We start from the raw sequence: 26,141 nt of genomic DNA on the forward strand, positions 1-26,141 counted from the left end.
CTCCGCCCACCCCAGTGGACCACGGTAGCTCCGTTTTGCGCTCTGGCCTCCTCACCGCCTGAGCCACGTGCTTGGTCCCCAAAACCAGGGAGAGTGCCCTGGCCGCCAGCATCTCCCTGCCCAGCCCCCACCTCTCAAGCAGAGCTTTCCTGGGGCCGCCTCCACACTGACCTGGCTGTCCTCTCCATCTGAGGAGAGCTAGCGCCTTGGGAGGCATCCTTCCTGGCCTCTGAAGTGTCCCCGTAGCTCCTCTGTCCCCTGCATCATCTTGCTGTGCTAGGGAAATTCTTGGCTAAAGGTCAGGGGAGACTAACCCCTGGGCAGGTCCTTAATTAATTGGTTCTTTTTACCAGGCTGTAGGTGAAAGGTTTATTATTCCGAGATTAGTCTTCCGGTGAATTCCCCATCCCCGTTATCAATTGGAATTTTTGACATAACTGTAGATTTGCATGCAGTTGTAAGAAATAATACAGAGAATCCTTGGATGCCGCCCCATTTCCCCCAGTGGCACAAAGTCACAGATTCTCAGATTTCTATTCGGAGTTCCCCTGTTTTACATGAACTCCTTCGTGTGGGCATGTAGGTTCCAGATCATCTTGTCCCATGCGTGGATTCATGTAAACACCACTACAGTTAAGATACCGAACAGCTCCAACCCCGGAGATTGGAACAGATCCCTTTATAACCACCTTACCTCCCTCCCACACCCCTGCTCAGTCCCTAACCCCTCTCCTGCATTTCTAAAATTTTGTCATCTCAAATTGGTAGGGAAGAATCTGTTATAAGACGGCCGGCAGGACTGACAGGGGAATTTCTGTCCCTGCCCGAAGACTCCCCTTCCTGGTTCTTCTTCCTGCCAAATTACTACTAATGCTGAATGCAGAAATAACAGACTATAAATTGTCCCCCATGCTTACGCTCAGGACTCAGACCTCTGGAGAGTGATCTCCTCTGAGCCCGCTGGTGTGAAATAAACCTCCTGCCTTCCGAGATCTCCGGGTGCTGTTTGGTTCTTCCGCCAGGTGATCCAGACCAGGTTCCGTGACAAAATAAGTTACATAAATGGAATCAGATAGTCTTTTGGGGTTGGCTTCCCCCCACCCCCCTCAGGGCAGTTCCCTAGAAACTCATCCAAGCATATCAATAGTTGACTCCTTTGTGTCACTGAGTGTTTTCTGTAGGATGGGTTGACCACAGTGTTTAGATGTGTGAATGTCTAAGGACAGACATCTGGGCTGACTCCAGTTTGAGCTATTATACATAAAGCTGCTATGAATATTCATTCAGGTTTTGGGGGAACATACGTTTTCATTTCTCTGTAATAAATCCCCAGGACCGTGACCGTAAGCCCTTCCTAGGATGACATTAGGCAATCATCATTTGTGATCAGCTCTTGTTTCTTTTTTTTTTTTTTTTAACGTTTATTTATTATTGAGAGAAAGAGAGAGAGCATGAGCAGGGGAGGGGCAGAGAGAGAGGGAGACACAGAATCTGAAACAGGCTCCAGGTTCTGAGCTGTCAGCGCAGAGCCCGACGCGGGGCTCGAACTCACGGACCGTGAGATCATGACCTGAGACGAAGTCGGATGCTCAGCCGACTGAGTCACCCAGGCGCCCCGGCTCCTGTTTCTTGTGAACTTTGTCACGTGCCTGAGCGGGACTGGAGACGAAACATACACATGTCACGGGCAGTAAACAAAGTACGTCCACATTCGAAGCCTGCAGCTATGACCCGGCTGTGCGGGGCCACCAGGAAGGCCACGCAGGGAGGCGCCTTTGGGCCTGAATCACCTGTGATGACATCTGGTTATCGTCCTTCGTCTGCGGCCCAGGATGACAAATCAGCAGGCAGCAAGCTCTTTCTGGTCTTTCTGGGTGTGGAGCAGGACATAATGCCTCTTGGGGCGCCTGGGCGGCTCAGTCCGTTAAATGTCTGACTCTTGATTTCAGCTCAGGTCGTGATCTCATGGTTTGTGAGATCGAGCCCCGTGTCGGGCTCTGTGCTGTCAGCACACAGCCTGCTTGGCATTCTCTCTCCTTCTCTCTTTCTGCCCCTCCCACACTAGTGCCCTCCCCCCCACCCCCCCCACAAAAAACCTAAATAAATAAACATAAAAAAAAAAGAGATAACGTCTCTTGGGTAATTGTTAGCTCAGGCCGGGAGTTGCCTTGCTTTGTGCAGCCGACAGTCTGGTTGTCCTGGTGTGTCTGCTCCCTGGGAAGGAAGGGCCTGCCCTGAAGGGCCCCATCTGGAGCCCTGGCACCCTCCACCGTTGTCCTCATCTACCACCGGTGGCTGTTCAGGGTGTTTCTCGGCCCCCAGCACAGGGCGCGGGTAGGCACCCAGGGTGATGCTGAGCCTGCCTACCCTGTAGCAGCTGCCGCTGCCCCACGGAGGAATGGCTCCTTCTGCCTCCTGCCCTCCTGATCTCACCGCGACACCACCCCTAGGAAATGTAGTGACGGCCCTGCCACTCAGGGGGAGCATGGCAGGAGCTGGGAATGGCTGTTGATCACCAAAAGACAACACCCCTCAGCATGATGGGGAACACTTTGGGGGAAACCGAGGCATCTCTTTCTAGGGGCAGTGTCTCCCATTTGAACCTCCCACCAGCCCTGTCGAAACAGCAGGAGTGTCCCCATTCAGGCGGGGGTGCTGGAAGCGAACACAAGTTGTATTTTGCCCTCATTTCATGGGCAGACCTCCTGGGATCAGGGGGTACCAAGCCTCCTGAAGCCACCTGGGAGTCTGGCAGGCAGGAGGGAGGGCACCGGGTGAGGGCAGAGATGTCAGCCCCTCCCAGCCACACTGGCACTGCACCTCTGATGACGTGTCTCCCTCTCTGGCCAGGCCTGCCTGTGCAGTTCTGGGGCTAGGAGAGGAGGCTGGCCCGCCTGCCTCTCCTCCTGGCCTGAGCAGGGGGCCATCAAGAAAGTCACGGGGACCATGCTGCTCATGGAGCATTTAGCTGCATCGTGGCCTGGGGAGCTGATGGACAAGGAAGGAGCACTCAGCTGAGAGCAGCGGCCATGGCCAGGGTCACGGGCTCAATGAGAGAGTTCTTAGGGGGTCACGTGAAAAGCACTGGCAGCAGGGGAGTGAGAAGCCCTTGCCTTTCTGTGGTTTGGGTGTCTCTGGCCCCTGTTCCAGGTTCAAGAGACTTAGGCTCTGCCCTTCCCCAGGAGCAGATGGGCACTGACTGGAGAATGGCCCTGGGGGCCTTTGGAAGGAACCAGAGACAGCACAGACCTTGGGGGCATCCCCGGGACCGTGGAGGGGAAAAGTTTGCCGAGATATGTTCTGGGGCTCAGCGAAACTGAGTGCATCTAAGGCTGAGCTAAGTGCATGCTGGGGTACACTTGGGAACCCCAGGGATTACACCATACCAAGTCACTTGCCCTCACGCTGAGAACTGTGACCCGCACAAGGTCAGCACCAGCTTGGTGTCAGGGGTCAGAGAGAGGTTGCAAAGCCCAAAGGAAGGCCCCAGAAGACAACTGTTAATAGAGGGAGCCCATTATACCAGCCTTGGAAACTGAGGCTCAGGAGGTGAAGCCCTCAGATGCTCACGGGGCCATTGCAGCTGTCCTCGCCACACTGGCTCAAGGTCTCAGTGAGGGTCCCGGAGGCAAAAACCAGAAGCTGGGCAGCTACTCGTTGTTTAAAGGAGACCATTCTATTCAGTAAATCTCTTGAGCCCTGACCACATGAAGTCATCCTGGAGACCTAGAGGAGTCAAATCAGGCCCAATCAGCGAGGGGCTTCCTGTCCAGAGGTGGCGGGGCGGGGGGGTGTATGTAAACTGAGCTATATTCCTGGACGCTGTCCCAGGGGAAGAACCGAGGTTCCCCTGCCAGCGTCAGACCACCCGGGAGAGGAGCGGGAAGTAATGCTGGGGAATCCGGGCAGGAGAGAAGCCTGGATACAGTCCCCACTGACCGACTGGAGGATTGGTGCCCGGCTGGGCTTCGGGAAGGCGGAGGAGGGCGTGAAGAGGAGGGGCGGCCGGGCTGAGGTCAGCCTCCAGGGTGCCGCTGGAGGGGGTGGGGGAAGCACAGGCAGAGGCAGGCGGAGGAGTCACTGGCACAGGAAAGCTGGTGATCACGGTGGAGGAGGGACTCTGGGACCTGGCGTGGCTTTCTGCACTTTGGCCCGAGGGATCCGCCCTCTCCTCAGTGCCCGCCCTCCTCGAGGCTCCCTCCCGGCAAAGCCCCTCGAAGCAGCCCCTCCCCAAATCCCTCTTCTGCAGTGGCCATTTTTCTGCCAGCCTCGCCGAGCTCCCTTTCCTCCTCCTGCTGGACAGCTTCTTCACACGGGATGACAGCAAAAAGGTGTTCGACTGATGCGGAATAAACCGCGTTACAGACCCCCAGGTTGGCAAAGACCAAAGGGTCCAACGGCAGCGAGTCGGGGCCTGGGCTGGGTCTCCAGCACTTAGCATGGGTGTCCTTCAGTACTTAACCTCGCCCGAGCCTTAATTTCCTCCTCTGCGAAATGGAAAAATATAATTAGTACTGATGTCATAGGGCTGTGAGCACAGGGCCGTGGGACAGAGGCAATCCTGGAGTGGGGGAGGAGGGAGGATTCAACCCTAATCGTTGAAAAGAGGCAGGTCAGGTCTTGAACGTCATCAAAGCTGAGCGTTTGAAAGCCAACGGGCCAAATGTTAGGCAAAGTGGCTTATTCCTAGAAAACAAGTATTAAAAAATTCCTAATTGAGGTCTGTGTCGGCAAGGCCTCCTTCTGGGCCATTCTACCTACCTGGGTGGGAGGCGGCCCTTCTGTGGGGGAACTTGGCTCACATATTTGTGGGGGTGGGATGGGGTACAGATAAGGGGACCGACCATCCACCACCAGGGCAGGAAACATCACCACATCCCCCTCCCGTATGGTTCCCCGGGGTCTCAGCCTGCCCCAGGGTGGGGGTACAGGAGTGGGCTGGCCGAGTGGGCCGAGGTCAGGCCTCTCCTCTGCCCTGTGGTGGCAGCGGTGGCAAGGGCAGGGTGGGCGGGCAGGTGGCTGTTCCTTGAGCCATGGCTCAAGGTCATTCTTCTTAGGGTGATGCAGGAAAGACACCTCCATGGCTGACAGGTGATTTGGTCGTGGATATACAATGGGAGGGAAAGAAAGCTCACTCCTCTAACTGTATGCAGTAATGTAACTCTGAGTTTTGTATCCTAAGAAGCAGGACAGTCTTATTCTAAGAGCACCTTGGTTAGTTGGCAAAATCTACTAAGGTGAAATATATGAGAGCAGGCATGTACCTCCGTTTCTGTTGCCTCTTCAACATTTAGCTAAAGGCTTTCCAGAACCGAGCAGTGAACAATCTGTGAACATTACACAACGCCATTCACAAAACCGTTTGAGGCAAACAACTTTAAGTAAAATAAATGCTTTAAATGGACTTCCCCCCTAAAATTGCTTTCTATATATTAAAAAAAAAATCCCCAAACCATAAAAACTCAAAAAAAGGTTCAAAGAGATTTACAGTAGGTTTTAAATTTGTAACCTCAGTTATGTGCAAATTCAAAGTCATCATTCCAAGTGCTTAAAGTACCCTCCCCGCATCTCCAGAATCTTCTTTATTGCCGTGAAAGGGGTCTTTCTCCTCCTTCCATTCACCAGGGCTTACATCTTTCGCCTACTTCAAACCCCCCTCTCAACTCTAATCGACCCTGAAATCTGTGATCTGACCCGTGCACTGGGCCTGTGTGGTCAGTGCCCAGCCCGGGCCCAAGGTCAGCCCTCCTGAGGAGCCACCACGCAGGGCCAGCAGCCTTCCCATCAGCATTTCTGTCTCTCCCCCCGGCCTGACTGATGGCACGGCGGCTTCTGGGCTGCCTCGCTGCCCAGGGCCTAGCTTCTCAACCTGGACACCTTGACCTTGGCTCAGACATGGAGCCAACACGGTCCCTAGCGGCTCCACTGAGGCAACTGAGACCTGTCGCAACCCAGACTGCCACCTGAGTCTTTCGTAGAAGCCTTAGGCAGCATTTGAACTCACTGGGAGTATCAGGCCACCTGTTGGCAGGAATTTTATCTTAGTGACGGGAATGATGGACTGTTTAACATCCCTGTTGCTGAATGTACAAAAAGCCTTTTAAACCAGTTATAGATCCATTCTTGCTAAGGAAAAGTATTTTTTTTTTGGGGGGGGGGTGGTCTGTTTTTGTTTTTATTCTTATCCAAGTTATATGTGAATACAGTTTTAAACTATCATATAGATCTGTAAGGTTTGTTACAACAAAACAAAAAACAGCAGTTCTCGGTCTCTCTCCCTCCATTTTTCCATCTCAGAGGCAGCCACCTTCCCCTCTCTTGGCTTTCTGTGTTGACATTCTGTTTCTAAATGACTTACTTCTTCATTTTTTAACTTTAAGCTCCGTGGACATATTCTATTGATATTCTGTTCTCGGTATCTATGGTTGTATCACAACCATCCCCAAACAACCTTAAACAACATTTATTGGTCACAGATCTGCAATCTGGGCAGGGCTTGGAGGGGACAGTTTGTGTCTGATCTCTGGGGCCTCAGCTGGGGTGGCGGGAGGGGACATGGGGGGTCTGCTTCCAACGTGGCTCCATCACGTGGCTGATAAACGGGCTCCTTTCCCTGAGGGCTTCTCCACAGAATTGTTCGAACTTCCTCACAACATGGCAGCCTGATTCCCAGAGAATGGGAGTGGAAGCTGCCAGTTTCCTAAGGCCTGGGCCTCGGAACTAGCACAGGGTCACTTCTGCCACATTTCCGCCTATTAGCAGCCACTGAGCCTGTCCAGATTTAAGGGGGAGGCACACAGACGCCATTTGTATTTATTTGTTTATTTAGCAGCGTCACTGAGGTATAAATTGACAATAGGAATTGTATACACTTAAGATGTACAACTTGGTGTTTTGATAATATGTATACATTGTGAAATGACCACCACAATCAAGCTAATGAACATATCTATCACCTCATAGTGATCATTTTCTCTCTGTGGTGAGGACACTGAAGATCTACCCTCTTAGCAGCTTTCGAGCACACGACACGGTATCGTTAACTGTATCACCATGCTGTACGCGAGGTCCCTGGAACTTGCGTGTCTTACAACTGAGACTTCGTACCCTTTGACCAACACCTCCCCATTCTTCCTCCCTGCCCCGGCTGGCCCTGAAAACCAGCATTCTGCTCTGCTTTTACGCATTTGATGATTTTAGACTCCACACATAAGTGAGAACATGTATTTGTCTCGTGCCTGGCACACTTTACTTAGCGTGATGTCACCCAGATTCACCCATGTTGTCACAGCTGGCAGGATGTCCTCCCTCGTGGCTGAGTAATATTCCGTTGTGTGTATGCGACACATCTTTATCCACTCCTGTGCTGGCGGACACTTGGGGTGCTTCCTGTCTCGGCTGCTGCGAGGATTGCTGCTTTGCACCACTTGCGTGGCCCCAACGCGCTGCACGACTCTGCCTCATGCTTTCAACCCCGGGCAGCAGCATTTGAGGCTCTCTTGTCCCCAGAAGGAATCCAACCTCTGGCCTTTGTTGTCCCCACCCCTCCTCTGCCCCCACTCCCCCAGGGCACTCCTCCCTGCCTCCTCCGTGGGGAGCCCAATGTTGCCGCTACCCCTACTGCTGCGCCCCCCCCCCCCCCTCCAGCCCTCCAGCCCCGGCCCAGCCTCTGTACTGCCCCCACCTCCCCCCCACCCCATGTCCCAGGTCTGTTCTCAGCAGAGACACTAGCTGGCTTGCACCCTTCATCTGTTCCCGTGAGGAAAGTCCTCACTGTCCCAGCTCGCTGGCTCTCCTGTGCTCCAGCCTCCCACGCCCTCCACCATCCAGATGGCACTGGACTTCTGGGCCCGTGCCTGAAAATAGCCAGCAGTCTGCTCCCTGAGGCTCTGCCCACAATCGACCTCCCTCTCCTGCTTTACCTTCATGCCATCACCACCACCTGCCGCACTAGTGACACAAGTCCCCTCTGGACAGCAGCCCCGAGAACATACGGCTGACTGAAGGCACAGAGGCCATACTGTGGCACAGCTCTGGTTGGAAACCTCCAGTCGCTCTTCACGGCCCTTGGAGTGCAGTCTCCGGCCAGCTCAGAAGGTCCATGCAGTCTCCTTTTCCAGCATCTTCTTGCACATCCTCTCAGTGCTCTCTGACCCTAATGACCTTGACCTTCACAGCTCGTGGTTAAGTCCAATACCACCAAGCCTCAGTTTCTTCACCCGTGTGGGGCCCATGTGTCACCTGGCTACTGTCCCTTCATGGCTGGGAATACGCTCTCCAGCCTCGGAGCTCTGCTAGAGCCTCGTCCTGTAGTGACATTGTTTGCATGACGCCTCCCCCCGCACGGTGATCCGACGCGGCCCTGTGAGAAAGACAGGGCCTCGCGTGGGGTCTGGGGCTCCTGCCTGTACTAGCATGCAGTGGTTCTGGAGCAGCCGAAGGGATGAGCGAGTCTTCCTTTTTGACGAGGTTTTGTGCTGGTCATCCTTTTGTCAAGAGCTCCATCACGTGGGGACACAGGAGGGGCGGCCCCTTCTGTGGGCTTCTGCCAGAGCCCTGTGTGCCGGGGGAGGGGATGAAGACGAACTCCGGTGACTTGGGGAGGGCGCTGGGCCGCCTCCTTTGGGCCCACAGGCAGTGGGGGTGTAGTGGCGGGCAGGTGCCTGAGCCCTGGTCCTGGCTGGGCAGTCTCGCTGTGTCACTCTGGCCAGAGACCTGCTTCCTTGCTGGGTAGAGTTTCCACTTCTGTCAAATGGGGTGGGGGTGGGCTGGGGCTGCAATGGCCCCCAGGGCTCCAGAGTGCATCAGGGCGACTCCCAAGCGAGTGCTGGGAGCCAAGATCTTTGCTGACCAAGCTGGCTATGCCTCTCCAGGGCTCGGGGGGCACTGGAGCAGCGGGAGGGGGGTCCGGTCTGAGTCCACGCTGCTCGAGAGGGAGCCCGGCTGCTCTGACACACCGCTGCCCTGAGGGGTGCCACTCCGTGGGGGCTCTGCCCTGCCCCCAGCTCCCAGGCTCCATGGGAGGCCTTCGGGGACAGCACCGGGGCTCTTTCGGGCTGCCCGGGACAGCAAACACCCAGAAATCTCCTCCTCCAAATGCCAAACCACCAGACCCTCGCCCATCTTCCTTTCCAGATACTAGGCTGCAGGAGAAGGTTCTGGGGACAGGAACGGAGAGGGGGGTGGCAAGATGGACACTTGGAAGGCTGGCTAGGGTGCTGGAGGAAGAGAAAGGAACCGAACAGTGTCCTCCCTTCCCCTCTGACACCCAGCCCGGTGCTGGATGAGGACGGGCCATGGCCTGCCGGTGGGCAAAAGCAGCGGCTCCATCAGCCCTCCACTTCCTGCGAGGCCCTCCTCCCGGGTATCGTACTGAGTTTTTCTTTGAAGGAAATTCACTGCCACCGGATCAAATGGGCTTAATACTGACACCAGAGGAAACGGCACGGTGGAGCCGGGGCCAGGGGCACCGTTCACCCTCGCTCCTGGCAGCTCCTGGGGAAGCTGATCTGTGGTTTCCCAGTTAGGTGGGGAAGGAGTGCAGGCCGTGGTCAGGCCAGCTGGGGAGACAGCACCGCCCAACGGCCCTCCATCTCTGTCCCTGGGTCCCCGAGGACGGTGCCACTGGTGGGCGCTCAGGACGATGCCAGGCAGGTGACTAGGCCAGCCTAGGGCCACCAGGCACCCATTTTCCCATCCCTGGTGGGGAAGGCCAGTTTGAGGGCCCTCCTTCCCTCTGGCAGGCCAGGACCCCTCGGGGTGCTGCCAGGGTTTGGGACGGGCGCTGGAGGTGCTGAGGGGCCAGCTTGAACCAAGGGGGTGTGGACAGGGCCACTCAGAGCTCTGGCCTAGGACCTGAAGGGGGGGGGTGTTATAGGACCCGTGCCTCCCCCATCCTGAGGCCAGCAGGCAGAGAGGAAGTGGTGGGGGCAGGGACGGACACAGCCACTTGAGGCAGGGTGATGGCTGAGCTTGCTGTCTTGCATACTAATTACATTTCTAATCAGCCGGAATGAGGCCCTGGCAACAGTGTGACATGTGGCCAGCTCTGTGAATCATCCTGGAACTGACAGAGAGGTTCCGGAGGGTGGCGATCTCAGCTCAGCTGTGAGGGGTGGAGCCCGAGCCAGGTCCCCAGTCGTGGGTCCCAGGGGCACCCTGCGGCCCTGGCCTCCCAGGGGTGCCCCACACACCGGACCGCAATTCACACCTGATTTTATTCCATGACACTGATTTGCTGAAAACCCCCGGCTTCCTGGGCAGGGGAAGGCAGTGGGTGGGCAGGCAGAAGAGGGGCTGGCCTCCCGGGAGGACCGGGTCCTGTTCTGCTCTGGTTAAGCACCAGCCGGGCCTCAGCCTTCCGTCCGGCCCCATCCTCTCCTCTCTGCAATTTGTTTAAAAACTGAGCTGCAAAAATAAAACAAAACGAAGAAATAAAAACAAAAACCCTGAGTTGTTAAAAACCAAATTAAAAATCCCCTTTGGTGTCAAAAGGTCCTATTCCTAAAAGCCAGCGGGTGGGGCAGTGGTGTGGGTGGGGTGCGGCTGGGCTGGAGGTCGTCGTCGTCACCGTCACGCTTCCTCCTCATCCTGCGGGCCCGGGAGGCCCTCGGAGCCCGGCCGCTTCAGGATGGCACTGTACTTGAGGGCCGAGGTCTCTGCCCGCAGCACCACCTCCACCAGGCTGAAGATGGTCACGACCTGCAGCAGAGCAGAGCCAGCGTGGTGACCCGAACGGGTCGTGAGGGGCCGGTCCCGCGGGACGGGAGGGACAAGGGCCTGCCGCTGTCCATCTAGCTGGGCCCCAGGCCCACTCGCCCTGCCCCTCTAGGCCTCTGTCTGCCTATCTGTAAGCCGAGCCTGCTCAGGGACTGAGGCCAGGGGGCCTCGGTGGGAAGTGAGGGAAGCACACACAGCTGTGTCCGTCGTCTGGCGCACAAGTGAGCGCTCAGTGTCCCAAAAACAGCCGGGGTCTGGGGCTGGCCTTCAGAGCGTGCTGTGGGGAAGACCTTACGTGCAATTTCTGGGGTAGGGAGTCCACAGTTTTCATCGGACTCTCAAAAGGACCCCCAAAATGAAAACCCTGCTTTACGGGGACAGGCAGAACCCCGTCCTCTCCCTGCAGTGGGTCCCCAAGGCAGGGAAGGCAGGGCCGGAAAGCCGTGGCCCGAAGGAGGTAATGTGGGCGAGCCGTGTGGGTCTCGCAGGTAGAAGCTGAAAGCCCACCGGGAGCTTGAGTGCTTGAGGGTGGGGGTGGGGGTGCAGGAGGGGCAGCAGGGCAGGCAGGGCAGGGGTGCCGCAGGAGGAAGGCTCCTCGAGAGCTGAGGGGCAGGCGGGCCCACAGTGGCATTCTGGAAAAGCTGCCCCACCCCCTGGTTCTGACCTGCTGCACCGGCTCCTGCTCTAGGTCCTCAGGCTCCCAGAAAAGCGTGAGCTCCGGCTTCTTGCCCACCCTTTGGAAGTGGTGGGACCGCAGGGGCAGCGCCTGGGGGTACACACGCCTGTGTTGTGGGGTGCAAGCTCTGCGTGCCGCCTCTTCACCTTTGACCCCGAAAGGCTGCCCACTGCTTGGGAGGCAGCTTCTGGCCGGCCTTGAAGAGCTCCCCGCCCCACTCCCAGCAGACGGCTGCTTGACCTCTGACTACGGACCACCCCCACCTTTGGCTCTTACCTCCGGCCAGCTTTAGGAAGGCCCTGCCAGGCCATCTTCCGTTAAGGCAGGACCTGAGGGTGACCGAGTGCTGAGTGGCAGGGGCTGAGTGACAGCTCATCAGGGGCTGTCTACTTGAGGCCCAAGGTGGACCGGGGAACCCAAGGCTGAGCGGTGCCGCCCCCTGCGGGTGCTGGGTCTGTTAACACAGGCCGAGGGCTGGCTTGTCTGCAGACCCAAATCTGTCTGATGACCTAGACCTGAACTTTTGTCCTGCTCAATGAACTTCAGGGCAAGAGCCCTGATTGATTCCAGCTGGACTCCATTCTGTCTCTTCCGCTTTGCTCCACTGTATTAATTCCATGCTTATTCTACTCCATGTGTGGGGCTCTGCACTCCCCCAAGTGTTCTGGATGTCAAGAAAGTCAAAGCCAGGGTCAAGGGCCAGGTGGTGACCTGCCAACCACAAGGTCAGCTGAAACAGGCCCCTCAGATGGCGTTGGCACAGGCACCAAGTGCCCCTGGAAAGAACCTTGAATAAATAATCACACAGGGCAGGACCCAAGGCAAGGGCCGGTCTCTTCCTTCTCTTCAGGGGACATAGTTTCCAGAGTGGCCCTGGATCATTCTCTCATCTTTCCTTCCTTCACATTCCTATAAAAAATTCCGCCCCGAAAGCCTGCACACTCTGCCACCCTGCACTGGTTAGGGTGGGGCCCATTCTCTGGTTGCCTGGGTCCTTCGGGAAGGGGCCCAAGCCTGACTCTTGGCCTGGATCCCTCATCCTAGGCAGGTGCAGCTGGGTGTCCGGGCGTGGCTCGACAAGTGGGCTTGGTGCCGGGTGGCAGAGGGTAGCAAGGTCAGGGAGGTATATACACTCGGCTGCCGCATGCCATTGTCACTGCCTTAGCTTGTATTCTCCAGTGCACATGAGGACATCAAGGACCTTGCGCCGTGCTCCCATCCTCCACGCTAGTGTGTCCCTGGGCCAGGAACCCCCAGATACCAGAGAGATATGGAGGAGACCCCAGCAGAGGGTTGGGGGACACGCAAGTGAAAGCACAGTGTGCAGTCGATGCAGCTCGGTGGGTCTGTGAGAGGAGGGAGGGCTTTCAACAGATGCCATGAGGTCCCCGGCTCCCATGTCATAGTGGGTGCGCTTCAGCACTATGCCTGCCCGGAAGGTCCCTAACCCTGGCCTGGGTGGCCGTGGGCACTCACATTACAGTAGACACGCTTCTGCACCCCGTAGCGCAGCACCAGCACGTCGAAGGCTTGGTTCAGGACGCCTAGCACCATGGCTTCTGACTCCAGGGGGCCACTTTCCTGCAGGACGGAGCTCTAGCCAAGGCTTGGCCACAGGACATGCCATCCCCCCCAGGGCCCACCCCAGCTGCCGAAGGCCCATGAGCTCCTTAAGGGCGCCCCGTGAACAGGTGCCCAGGAGGGGGAGTGGGGTAGGTGAGGGGGAGGGGCTGCCAGGCCGGTGGCCTCACCTTCACGAGGATGGCAAAGAAGAGGCCGGTGCTGAGCTCCTGTACGCGCTTGGACGCCATGCGGCGGTCATTGCAGTGGTCGGCCTGCTTTTGCAGGGCGTCGGGTTCCAGGTCCGGCAGCTCCCTGTAGCCTGGGAAGAGGGTGGGTGCGGGGCAGCTGGCAGGGTGCTGTGCGTGTGCCGGCCACGGCTGGGTGACGGGAAGCATGGTGCTCCCTGCCCAGGCAAGGTGGGGCCTGGGAAACCCATGCAGGGCAGAGGCCTTCCTGCTGCTCAGCTCCGGAGGCTCCGGCAAGGTGGGCAGCCATGGTTGGGGTCCTCGAGCCCCGGCTTTTATATCGGATTTTAGCGAGCCCCACTGCAGCCACCCCCAGCATGCTCACAGAGGGCGTTTCTGGGCCCAGGCTCCCCGGCTGCTCAGGCCGTCTGCCCCCTGGAGTCTCTACATAGAGCCATGGGACCCGCTCTGGGGCTGGGCAGCCCTCAGGTGGGCACAAGCCTGCATTACCCCAGTGCTGTCTTACCAAGAGTGGCGGCCAGGAGGCGGTGCACCAGGACGTCAGCAAAGCGGCGGATGGGGGAGGTGAAGTGGGTGTAGAGTGGTACGTTGAGGGCATAGTGCCGGAACTGTGCCTGGTCCCGCAGCGTCCCCGAGCAGAAGTACAGTGCCATCTGGGGGGATGGGAGGTGAGTCTTAGAACCTGGCCAGGCCGGGTCAGGGCGGGGTTTGCTCTGCCAGGCTGTGATGCTCAGAGTCTCATGATGGGCTGTTTTGGGGGTGGACTGAACTGCCAGGCTGCAGGTGGCCGACCACAGGCCCGAGGAGGCCAGGAGCCACCCTCTGTAAGGGGACCAGTGTGGCTGCCACGAGGCTATGCAGAGCCACGAGATGCCCATGCCCCTCTCCTGCTGAAGACAAACGTGGGCCTTGCCCTGCACTGCCCGGACCCTTCGTGATGGCAGCACGCAGAACAGGCCAAAGAGCACCATAAGGGGCCCACCCCGCCTCTGTGGGGCCCAGGAGGTGCCGGGAAACCTCAGGATGGTTGGAAACCTCCTCCCTCTGAGCCCTGTGGGACCGGCCACCCGAGCCCTCAGGGAGGGCCGCCCACCTGCTGAATTGTGAGGGCAGCTGGGGAGGAGCTCATCCTCCCCCTCAGCCGGCCACTGCCGAGTTTTCGGGGCTGTTACCGCCGGCAACAAGGAGGGAGCTGTTTCTGGTCTGCCCCTCCACGGGATGGGGATGGGGCAGCTACTGTGCAACAGGGAGAAGAGGGGAGGCCTGTGGCCATGCTGGACAAGGGGCCGCAGACGTCCCGTGGAGGCAGCAGCAGACGCCAAGGAGGCTACGGGGCTCTGCAAGGACACGAAGCCCACCTCCGCCACCACCACGCGGCCGGAATGGGAAGTAGCAGAGGAGGCCCAGGACTCCTACTACCCGCCCAGAATGAAATGGACTGGGGGTGCCTGGCTCTTCCTCTGTGGCCCAGGCCTAGTCTTTGTTGTGACCAACCTCACGACCTCTGGCCCCGACGCCTGTCCTGCTAGAGGCGATGCTTGCACCCTGGCACCTCTGTACCCCCCATACTCAACCCTGCACCAGCCAAGGGAGGGAGAGGTTTGCCAGCCACCGGCCTCAGCCCTTCTTGTCCCTGACAAGCTGCCCCGAGCCAAGACGCAAGAGGTCTGAGTTCAAAATGCCCTTCTGCAGGGGAGAAACGGTGACTGGGGTGCTTGAAGAGAGGCCAAGTTTCTCTAGGGGCCCAGCGAGTAGCTCCAGGCCCATAGTGGTTCTGCCGTCCGGGAGCCTTGGCCACCGTCCCTGCGGCTGCTTGCCCAGCGGTCCCCAAGCTTCCGGGGCTGGGAATCAAGGACGCCGCTGCTGCCTGGGAGCAAGAGAACAGGTTCCTCATCTAGGGCCAAAGTCACGCCCTTGTGTGCTCGCTCACTTGATCCGTTTGCACACACCCGCCTTGCACTTGGCCAAACGGACAGGCGGCTCCAGTTACTCTGTGTACGTCGGCCCTGGAATCCAGGGCACAGCTGGGGATGGCCGGCTCAGCTCCCTGAGACCTCTTCCCCTCCAGCTCCTGCTGGGACCTGGGTTATGTCCGGGGCAAGTCCCCGGGAGAGGTGGGAGCAGCCTCCACTCCAAGCCACGTCCGGGCCTCGTTCTCGGGGGCGGCCCAGATGATCAGGGGTGAGGAGGACGGAGGCCCTGGTCCCCTTTCTGGCTGGAGAAGGGGTCTCTGGGCAGGGTGGGATGGGTGAGGGCTGTGGCTTTCCCAGGGACCAGATGCTCCGGGGACAGCCCTGGTGCCCAGTTCCAGCACCTTACTTGGGACTTTTGTGCTCACTGCTGCCGCCCCTGCCCGGTCCCCTGTCCTTGTCCCAGTTCTCAGGACTGGGAGAACAGGGGCACTTCAGAAATTCCAACAACCCCCTGCCATCAGCTCCCCAGACAAAGGCTGGCTGTTAAGGTCACTTACTGGCAGGCAAGGCCAGAAGTCCACTCTATTTAAAGGCTCTGGTTGACTCGGGAGAGGAAGGCTCCTTTCCGTGGAGCTCCAGGGCTAGTTTGACCTTGGAGGTGGATGCCTTCCAGAGGCTGGGGGCAGGGAACGGGAGCCCAATTAGCCCTCACGGCACAGTCAACAGGTAGATCTTGGGACCCAGGGGCTACTGCATCTCAGAGTAACTGGAGGGCAGAGTGACATCGAGCCCCTTGGCCACAGGCACACCTGCCCCTCTGTGTGGCTTTAAGGGGCTGGGTGGGGGCAGACAATTGTGACTGGGGGCAGGGGAAAGGCAGCCAGACCACGTGGGCCCGGATGACCCCATTCCTGGCAGAAAATATGACTGTCAGAAAATAAATCGGCTGTGGCCAGCTGAGGTGACCTGGTTCCTGTGAACAGATTGAATCTGCAGTGACTGAGCCCCTGAAAAATGGTTTGTCACTGCCCCTCAGCCAGACTGGGGCCCAGAGCTGGTCCCATTAGTATCTGTGGCTCCCGCTGACCTGACAGGCTGGTGGGGTGGCTCCTTCCCAAGATGCTTGTGCCTGCCAGAGGGCTGAGACCTGCTGTTAGGAGCAAGCTCACTGTCTACCTCCTAGGCTGCCAGCCTGTCACCCTGCCTGCAGACACAGGCCCATGGTCTAAATCCTCCTCTCCTAGCTGGCGAGAGGGAGACAATTCTGCCTGGGGTCCAGAAGCCGTGGTAGGGGCTGATGACTGCTCCCCTGGGCAGGCTGCTGCAGGAGACAAGACAATCTCTCCCCTCCGGGGTGCCCGTCCAACTGAGTTGCTGACCAGCGCCCCATTCCCTTCCTTAAGCTGGTCTGGTTTGTGGCGACTGGGCACCAAAGGCTTAGCGTACACCCTGTGGGGACTCCCTGCCTTCTGCTAGGAAACAGAGCCCCAGACGCCACGTGAAGGGGGCAGTGAGGCTCAAACGAGGCCCTTTAACAGCCCTGTAGAAGCCGTCCTTGAGCAGATGAGGCAGGCAAGTCTGTGTAGGAGGCAGATCAGGCTCAGGAGCCCAGGGCTCACCTGTCCTAGGTGCTGCCTGGGGGTGCTCCCACCCCTCCCCTTAGTTCCTGTGTGTGTGGAAGCCATGGATGCTCCTAAGAGAAAAGGGAGGATGGGGATGAGGCCCCTCCTTACCTGCATGGGCCGGGAGCACATGTTGGTGAGCACCTCCTTCCGGGCCAGTGAGTACTTGTCATCTCCAAATGTTTTGGTCAGACTTTTCTAGAAGCAAACCCGTGTGATACGCAGTCAAGCCTGGGTTGGCTCTGGGGCCCCTGTCACCCTCTGACCATCTGAGACCTGGCTCTGGGGAGGAAGGGTATGCTGAGGGGCTCGACCATGCTCAGATGGCCACAGTGGGCTGTAGGCCCAGCCCATGTCCTGCTCTGAGGTCAGTCCGTGTCTTATTGGCTGGAGGGAGAGACTGGTTTCCAGTTGTCTGACCTAAGGTGCTTCTTTGCCCACCCCAGGCTTACAGCACAGATGGGAACAGCCTCCCTTCCGTGGGATCGGAGCTGAAGTCATGGGTCCCCAAGCCCCATAAGGCTTAGATCCAGGCAGGAAACATTTGACTCTACTTACCGTAAAAAACATTCTCTGGCTTCCAATCATCTCAGCCCCTTACTGAAAGTTTCTGGACCCAAGCCCCGCCCATCCCTGGCCACAGGATCCCTGCCCATGGATAGATGGGTGTTGACTGGCTTCCCTTGGCCTGGTCCTGGTGGGGAGCATGGCCCATGGCCAGGGCCTCTGTGACTTGGAGGCTTTCTCCCCTAGGGTCTCCCCCTCCCCTACACTCCCGGCACTCACGTTGAGGGCCCCGGCAGAGCTGAAGTCCATGGGCAGCCCCATCTGGTCACAGAATTCCATGAGGTCATTGAGCATCTTGGTCTGGGGCGGGGGGTGCCGGCGCAGCAGGGCGCGCTCAGGGAAGGCGCGGTAGGTCTTGTGGGCCACTGCCATGTTGGCCAAGAGCATGAACTCCTCCACGAGCCTGCAGCGGGGGGAACCAGCAGGGGTCAGGGGTTGCTGCTCCCCTTCTCTCCCAGGCTCTCTGTGGGCTGGCTCTCATGTACCCTTGAGTCTCAGCCTTGAGACACTGTCCTGTCTCCCAGCTTGTTCCCCTGCTTGGGCCCCTCTCTGCGCTAACCAGTCTGTATCACTCTTCTCTGCTGATGTGTGAGGTTGCACACCACCTCCCCGATTGGACGGGGGGATGGTATCTGTCTTATTCCCTGCTGTAGCCCCAGTGTTTGGCACCCCAGCACCCCAACCCCACCTGACTGGAAGAAGGTGCTCGGTAAGGAGCTCTGCTGAATGACTAGCCTCCTAGAACACTCAGGGGCGCACCGGTTGTACGAAAACAAGGCACCCAGGTATGCCATGAGAACTCAGAGGGCTTCCTGGGGGTATGTGGAAGGCGGTCAGCAGACCCAGGGCTCCCTTCTCCCCCAGGGGAGATGAACAGGAGAGTCGCAGAGGGCAAGAGGGATTGCCCGTTCTGGGGCAAGGCAAACGTGCAGTTGAGGTGACCAAATCCCAGACAGTTAAAGTGTAATTAGAATAAACAAGTATCAACAGATATGGCTTCAAGAGACAAAGGTACACCAAGGACCCAGGGAGAGGACCGGGGACGGATGGGGGATGAAAGGAGCAGGCAGAATAGGAAACTGGATCACATAGCCCTGAGGTCAGCACCCCCAGCCCCCACATCTGGGGCAGGAGGCCATATGCTGCTTCCCGCACCCGGGGCTCCCGTGGGAGGATAAACAGATCACACACACGTATAAGAGCTGAAGCCCCTGGAAAGGGGGCTCGGGCATGCTGTGGCCACCGTGGCCAGGGTGTGCTGTACAGGGAAAGTCTCGCTCAGTTCAGGGAGGTCTCCCCCCTGCCTTTAATCTGGGCCCCCAAGCTGCATGTCGAGCCCGTGCTTCTCCCACAGAGGCAGAAGAGGTCAAGGAGTAAGCAAGCTCCGGGAGCCCTGGCAGCAAGCAGCCGGAGGCCAGGGACGCACTTCCTCTTCCTGGAGGTGTGGGTAATGTTTCAGGGTTAGCCTTGTCACCTGGCCAAGCTCTCGGAAAGAAAAGCAGCCAGTGATGGGGGCGGGGGGAGAATGAGCATGAGCTGACAGAGCCCCTCCTCCCCCCAGACTGGGCCTGCCAGGGCAGAAGTGTGGCTCTGGCCTGCCAAGCCGCCCCGAGAACAAACCAATCTCCCAGAAGCCCTCTCTACGAGGAAGAGGGGCTGGAAATGGCCCTCTGGCGACAGCACCACCAGAGGGACTGGGCCAGATCTGGGTCTCGGGAGGAGGCCCACCCGAGCCTGCACTCCTAGCCCCTCCTCTGTGGGGATGACTTTGGACTGGCCCACCATGGGGCAGGGATACAGCTCAGGTGCAGGACTGAAGGGTCAGGTCTCAGCTGGCCCTTGTACATGAAGGAAACCCTGTGTGTAGAATGAGGAGTTCCTTTATACCTTACTGTGCAGTAACAGCCATTTAAAATTTTTTTTTTTTTACATTTATTTATTTTTGGGAGACAGAGCACAAGCAGGGTAGGGGCAGAGGTATAATGAGACACAGAATCCGAAGCAGGCTCCAGGCTCTGAGCTGTCAGCACAGAGCCTGATGCGGGGCTTGAACCCACAAACCGTGAGATCATGACCTGAGTCGAAGTTGGACACCTAACCGACTGAGCCACCCACGCCCCCCTGTAACAGCCACTTAAATGACCATTCTGCCTCCCTCTGCTCCCCAATCTGTCCTTGTGCACATCACTTCCCGCTGAAAAACCTTTGAGTTCAGGCACCTGAACCCAATCACCATCTCCCAAGTGGAGGGACGTCTGAACCCCGGCTCGATGCATCTGCTGTAGGGCCCTGCACAACACGGACCTTTCCCGATCCTCCTTTCCCTCAAATGCAGCATAGGGGTAGTAGCACCTGCTTCACAGGGCGGTTGTGCAAACCAATGGGAGTAACACATGTCACAAGGGCAGACCCTGTGCCTGGCACGTCATCGGCCTTAAGACACAGGATGTGCTTCCCTCTCTCCCCGCCTTCCACACCAAACCTCCAGTCTGTACTCCGCCCTGTAAGTTTCATCCCTGCCATCGATCCCCCCTTATTTGCCTTTTCCTCACCTTCCCTGAAGGCCGTCTCCATCACCCCCCTGGGTACTTACTGCTAACTAGCCATCTGGCAACAAGAGCCAGGCTGTTCTATGGTCACCTGTGTCATAGTCTAGCACTGTTTGACTCTCCATACTTGATCATCCTATTTAGATCTTGTCAACCCAAGAGAAGTCTCAGTTCCTGCTCAATAAATGTCTGATACTAGAGACCATTATCACCTAAATGCTTCAGATGGCATACCTTCATGCATTCATCTGTTCACTCAACAAACACTACTGGGTGCCAGACGGTTCTAGACCTGTCTCCCCGTGCAGTCTGAGAGTCCTTGTGGGCGGGGGGCACACGGTCCGTTCCTTGGAGCCCTGGAGTCTCCAGCCCAGCTGCAAGCTTGGTTGAAAAGGGAACACCTATATAACCTTGTGGCTGACCCTGGGCTGTGTTTTGCCAGTGTGGCCAGCAGGGGGCAGCATGCCCCCATAGCAGGGTTGTGGTCAGGATGCAGGCTAGGAGGGCTGAGCAGAGCAGGAGAAGGCTGGGCTGTGGTGTTCCAGCCTGTCCCCTCCACCTGACTCCCACTGCTCGGGTCAAAGGAACAGAATGCATGGGGTGCCTCCCCAGGCAGAGCCTTGCAACTGTTCCTACTTTCTGCAGGGGCTCTCCCACCTCATCTCTCATGGTCTCAAGTAAGGATGAGAATAGGAAGGAAGGGAATGAGGAGGGTGCAGCCAATGCCCAGAGCCTCAGGCAGTGACAAAAGAACCAAGTCAAGCTGCTTCTCCAGCGACCCCACTACTTTTCCTCCCTGGACCCCCAGTGCAGTCCCACGAGTCTCCTGAAGCCGGTGGGAGAAACACAAGTGTGCTCTCGTTAACCTGGAGAGAAGAAAGTCTGGCAAAGCTTGAGATGCAGAGGCTGACCTTGGAGAGGTCCTGTGGTGCCTCCCAGGGGCTCATTTCTCCCCGAGTGTCTTCAGTGCCTCCCTCATGACAGGGAGGCAGGAGTTAAGAGGGTAGCCCGTGGAACGCTCTCCAAGATGGTTTGCTGATATCAAGCATTCATCCCAGGAAAACGTCAATGTCACCAAACTGGGAGGTGGTGTAGCAATAAGCCTGGACTCCCTGGGTGTTGCCACGGCTCATTAGTGTTCTAGGATAGCGGCAGGGACCATTTCCTCACAACCTGTCCTTAACATCCTTCTTATACCAGCAGGTGGGAGAGGGAGGGGTAGAGAGAACACACAAACTGTGAGGACAAGGAAGCAGAAGCGGGGCCTGGAGCATTGTGGCAGCCATCCTGGGGTGGTTGGGAGGGACACATTGCTGCTGGAGGACGGTCCCCAGTGGAGTGTGGGAACAGGAAGGCCAAGGAAATGCCAAGCGGCCGGCAGCCAGATTCCACGGAGTTCAGAATTCACTGTCAAAAACAGGGCTAGGCATCACGGAGGGAGAACTGGGCTGGCAGCTACTGGGGGTGGGCCAGGTGGATGTCTCTGCTCTCATCTGAGGCCTGCAAAGTCCCCCTCGTTGGGTTCAACAGGTTGCCCCCGACCCACCATGGGTCAGTTCCACGGATCGGCCAGCAGGGGGCCCCCAGCATCTTCCTTCCACAGGACCTGGGACGTGGCAGGAGCAGCTTAGAACCCAGGAACTTCTGGGCAGGAAAGAGCCTTAGTTTATAAACTGCAGCCCTGCAGCCTGTGGTCCAGGGGTCTCTGGGCTCCCATTCAGTGTTTTTCTCCGTAGTCAAAGGGGCTGAAGGCTTGCGCTCTGAGGGAAGGCAGGGTGATCGGAAGAGACACGTGGACAGATGGCATCCCTTCACCCTGATCTCCTTCCCCTGTTGGGGGCCAGGGCTGCACGCACAGACCCAGCAGGCAGGCCTCAGACGATGCCCCAAGCTGTTCTGGGTGGTTAGGACGCGCCCCTGAGAGCAAATGTCACACGCTGCAGTCTGGGAGGTGGGGACGGAGGCCTGTGGGCCGCCGTGGCCTTGGGCTCTGCTCCCCAATCTGGGTACCTGCCCTGGTCATAACCCGTCCCCTCCTTCTGTTCCAGCGTGTGATGTTTGCTCTCAGGCATGAGATCACTCAGCCCTGCTGGGAAGGTGGCAGCGGAGGGGGTTTGAAGTCAGCAACTTCCCGGCAAGTGCTCTAAAGGGGGGCTCAGGACTGGCCAGGATCACCTTCCAGAACAGCAAGCCAAGCCCTTGGAGATGGGGCCTTGATTCCAGTCCTGGCATCTGCTGAGCATTTGGAGCCCAGTGCCAAATGCACTGGGGACCCACAACTCTGGAGGTCTTGGGGGGGGGGGTCTGTGACAGACAGCCGCACAGCCGGCTGGGGGCCGAACCAGGATGCCAGCTCGTCAGCACTCGTTCTCAGGATCCCACTTACCTGTGCTCTGGGCTTCCAGGTGCTGGGCGTGGGGGGTGGGGGGAGGCGGAGGGGCAGGTGAGAGGCTTCTCGTCCCAGCGAGAAGCCGAACAAGTCTAGAGCTGTCAGAGTCCCTCACCCGCCACGGCAGAGGGCGGGCAAAAGCCACAAGCAACCTACTCACAAGTATACACACTCCTCACACAGCAGAGACGACTTTGGTCCAGAACGGTGTTTTCTAAAATGCGGTAATGTTACTTAAAGAAAAAAAGTATTAATATATAGGAGATGCTAGGGCGGGGTTTTATTTGACGTTTTTCTTATGGGACATCCCTTCACCTTTGAGACGCTAACGTGCATCAGGACTACAAGAAGCTACCAGACGCGGCATTTACCGCGTATTGATGACTGAACTTGAGGGATGACGTCTGGGAAAGGATGCTCTACCTGGCAGGGGTCACACAGGGGCGAAATGAGAGATGGGGTAAAACATCTGCCCTCTCGGAGGAAGGGTGCCCATTCCCGGCCATCCGGGGCCTGGACTGAACGCGCCCTTGCTCGGCTGGGAAACCCTCGCTCCGGGAGTTTTGTTACTTAGGGGTCTGCGTGTGTCTGTGGCCAAGAAGCCCCTCGAGGGACAGGGAGGGTGGTGGCCTGCGGCGAGGTTCCTGCTCTTCACCTCTCCTGCTACTTGTCCTGCTCCCTTCCTCGCTCCGTGCGCAGAGGCCGCGCCATGTGGAGAGGAGAGGCGAGTGGCCACCAGCTCAGTAGCTTGCCTGGACTTCCAGCTCTGCCCCTCACAAGCTGCGGGACTGCAGATACATTTTTAAACCTCTCTGAGTCTCAATTTATTTACCCGACAGATGGAGATGCAAATATACAAGTGCTTGGCCTTAACGAAATAGGACAATTTCGTGCATGCCGTGAATGTGACCGGCTGGGTGCCCCAAGACAAGGATTTGGGCTGAACATGCAGAAGGATCCCCGGAGGCTCCTGCTGCCCTCCTGCCCCAAAGCCACCACCTCGGTCAGGCCTCCAGCATTGACCAACCGGCCTCCCTAATTCTAGTGGCACCCTGTGGTTTACTTCTTTTTTTTTTTTTTTAATTTTTAATGTTTATTTTTGAGAGAGAGACAGAGACAGCCTGAGTAGAGGAGGGGCAGAGAGAGAGGAAGACACAGAATCTGGAGCAGGCTCCAGGCTCTGAGCTGCCAGCACAGAGCCTGATGCGGGGCTCGAACCCACGAACCACAAGATCATGACCTGAGCTGAAGTCAGACACTTAACTGAGCCACCCAGGCGCCCCATACTTCTTTACGCCCAAAGTGGGGCATTCTTTCTCGAAGGCACACCTGATCACGTCCCACTCCTGCCTGATGCCCTTCGGCGGCGTCCACCTCCTGGTAAAATGAGGTTTACCAGGCTTTGTGTCGTGTGCCCAGAGTCGCCTCTTTCTTCTCCCCACCCTCCGCCCCCCACGGTGTAGCCCTGCTGAGTTCCGTGGCTCTTCTCTCTTCTGTCTCACTTCACTGCTGCGCTCTCGGCTGAGATGCTGGCCCCCTCTCCTCTCTTCTTCCTGGGGAGGCAGCACGGGGCACGGACTCTATGTGCTTCCTGGGGATCCCATCCCAGCATTTTGCTCACACTGCGGTGACTGCCTCTGATCACCACCGTATCTCCCCTCCCCAGCCCAAGGCTGTCTACCTCGGCCCCAGCACAGGGCCCGGCAGAGTGCAGACACTCCATAAATTCGCGCAGATCCCCAGGATGGGTGCATTCGGGAGTTGGGAGGGCTGGATGCCTGCCACCACGGCCTGTTCTGCTTGGGCCCACAGCCCTCACGCGTGTACTTCTGGCCCCTGACACTTTGCTGCCACAACTTGAGAAACGGGCCTGAGTCCCTTCCCCGAACAAGGCGGCGCTAGAGCAGCAACAGGCCTGCCGGCTTCCCCACCCCAGCCTGAGGGGTGGTGCTCTGCACTTGGGAGACCACAGCGGCCTTGTTATTTATTTCCTGACGACCTCCCCAGCTAGAGCCTCTGTCTGTTTTCACTCGTCCTCACAACTCTTCTGAGCTGCTTGTTGCAGCCTGGTTCTGCCCTGCGTGCAGTGAGAGAGGGAGAGACAATCCTGAAGCGCCTGGGTAGCTGAGGTGTGGACGCGCGGTCCCTTAAAGCCCCCTGCAGCCCTGGGAGGGGTTTCTATCCCTTTCTGTGTGAGGGGAGCTTACAGAGCAAAAAGGAAATGTGCCTGGCTCCGAGTCCCACAGCTGATTCGCAGACGGGCCCGTGTCACCTCGATGCCCTGCTGCCACCAGAGAGCCTTGTGGGCAGATCAATTCCAAGAGATGGCAAGGAGGGAAACGCTTTACACGAAAGGGACGGAAGAGTAAAGGTGTGGAGGCAAAACACATCTAGAAAAGCATCAGCCACATTTGGAGACTAAGGAACCGAGGGAAGGGGGAGGAGGGCTGTGCTGCAGGGGAAGGCCAGTAGGGGCCTGGGGTGCCAGCCTCCAGCACCGACACTGCTCTGGGGAGCTGGGGTGCGAGGCGAAGGATAGGCGTGAAGAATATGGTGAAGGGGAGCACAGGGACCAGGGGCTGGGCACAGTTAGGGTGACAGCTGGAGACTGAGGGCTTGTGAGAAGCAGCCAGAGGCAGCAAGAGAGGGCAGGTCACGCCAGAGTCCGAGATGCACACACGACGAGGCTCTGGGAGCAGGTGAGACGTCCCCGGGCACAGAGGGGCAAGAGGGGAGGAGCTGGCAGGGTGGCGTGAGAGGGGGAACGAGGTCCAGTGCACGGTTGTCCGCGGGGCAAATGCTGTGAAGACACGGAGGCCGGGGAAGGCCACCGGGTTGGCGAGCGGGAGCGCGGTGCCACAGCGGTGGGGCCAGGAAACGGATCCAGAAAACCAAAGATTAAAGAGTGAGGGAGGCTGCCAAACATAGATGACTCTCAATACGTTCATTAGTGAAAGAGACACGGGTCAGTTTGAAGGGAGGGTGAGGAGGGCCTCCGTAACGCTTTCTGATGGCTGCTTGAGGTATCCAAGAGATTGCTCTGCCTGTGATTTCAGAGGCAAAGGAGCTAATGGCGAGGGAGCACCTGAGGGCGAGTATGTGACCAGCCTGCATTTGGGGAGGAGGGGGTGTCCAGGGAAGAAGTCTGTTGTCCCCTTGGCGCTGTGAGCTCCCAGGAGGGGACGCCGGGCCACATGGTTTGGGTAGAGAGGAGAAGGCCTGTCCTAGCCGCCCTCTACTCAAGGAGGGCCCTGGAGAGGGCCCCCATGCAGAGTCTGTCCCCGCAGGAAGGGACGGGCTATCTCCTTACAGCAGCCTGGAGCTCCCGTGGCCCGGAGAGGAAGGGTCTTGCTCAGGGCCACAGCCTGGCAGGGGAGGAGGGGGGCGGGATCCCATATTCCCCAGCCCCCTGTCCTGAGCTGTCCTGAGCGTTCAGGGAGGACATCTGGTAACCAACAGCCCCAGAACACAAGAGGCCCCTGTGTGAAGAGCAGCTGGGTAACCTCGGAGCGCTGGCACGAGGACACTGTCCCTGCAACTGTCCACTGGGCAAAGGAGAGAAGACAAAGGCCCATATCTATCAGGTCAACAAATAAAGTGGCCACCTCAACAAGGTCCAGGGACAGAGGAAGCCTCGGGGGGTGCGGGGGGCGGGTCTCTGCCCTGCAGCAGAGGCAGGCACAGTCCAGACCCAAGGTCAGCTGCCTGCTCTCCCTCCCTTAGAATTCGGCCCATCTAGACAAGCAGAGAGAGGCCGGCATGGGCGGCAGGGTCTCTCCTGAGCCCAGGCTTGGTGCTGACAGGCAGGCCGGACCCCCGGCCCTTGCCCTTGGGCCCCTGGCTCCTCTGCACTTACCCCCTCAACCCTGCCTGGCAAGATGTTCCGTTTCCAGATTCATTTTACCAGCTAAACCAGATGAGAAACTCACCCCACCCC

At 58.1% G+C, this 26,141-nt stretch overlaps 1 protein-coding gene across 7 annotated transcripts in view; it reads right to left on the reverse strand.

Annotated features, from left to right (window-relative positions):
• Nucleotides 1-10,198: 10,198 nt before the first annotated feature.
• The window catches only part of DIS3L2 (DIS3 like 3'-5' exoribonuclease 2), a 345,141-nt gene continuing 329,198 nt past the window's right edge, over nucleotides 10,199-26,141 (reverse strand). For 6 of the 7 annotated variants that reach the window (XM_019445568.2, XM_019445569.2, XM_019445566.2 and 3 more), the window contains 7 exons: nucleotides 17,486-17,669; nucleotides 16,811-16,897; nucleotides 13,670-13,817; nucleotides 13,147-13,277; nucleotides 12,872-12,976; nucleotides 11,384-11,485; nucleotides 10,199-10,701 (listed from right to left, as the gene is read on the reverse strand). In XM_019445568.2, coding sequence (XP_019301113.2) covers nucleotides 10,573-10,701; nucleotides 11,384-11,485; nucleotides 12,872-12,976; nucleotides 13,147-13,277; nucleotides 13,670-13,817; nucleotides 16,811-16,897; nucleotides 17,486-17,669 — 886 coding nt within the window. In that variant the 3' untranslated portion in view covers nucleotides 10,199-10,572. Of the gene's footprint in view, nucleotides 10,702-11,383; nucleotides 11,486-12,216; nucleotides 12,977-13,146; nucleotides 13,278-13,669; nucleotides 13,818-16,810; nucleotides 16,898-17,485; nucleotides 17,670-26,141 lie in introns of those variants that run through there. The other variant, XM_053903722.1, reaches the window with a different exon arrangement.

The sequence above is a fragment of the Panthera pardus genome, unplaced genomic scaffold (assembly GCF_024362965.1).
Source record: "Panthera pardus isolate Hobbes unplaced genomic scaffold, ASM2436296v1 HiC_scaffold_10, whole genome shotgun sequence".
NCBI classification, from domain to species: domain Eukaryota; kingdom Metazoa; phylum Chordata; class Mammalia; order Carnivora; family Felidae; genus Panthera; species Panthera pardus.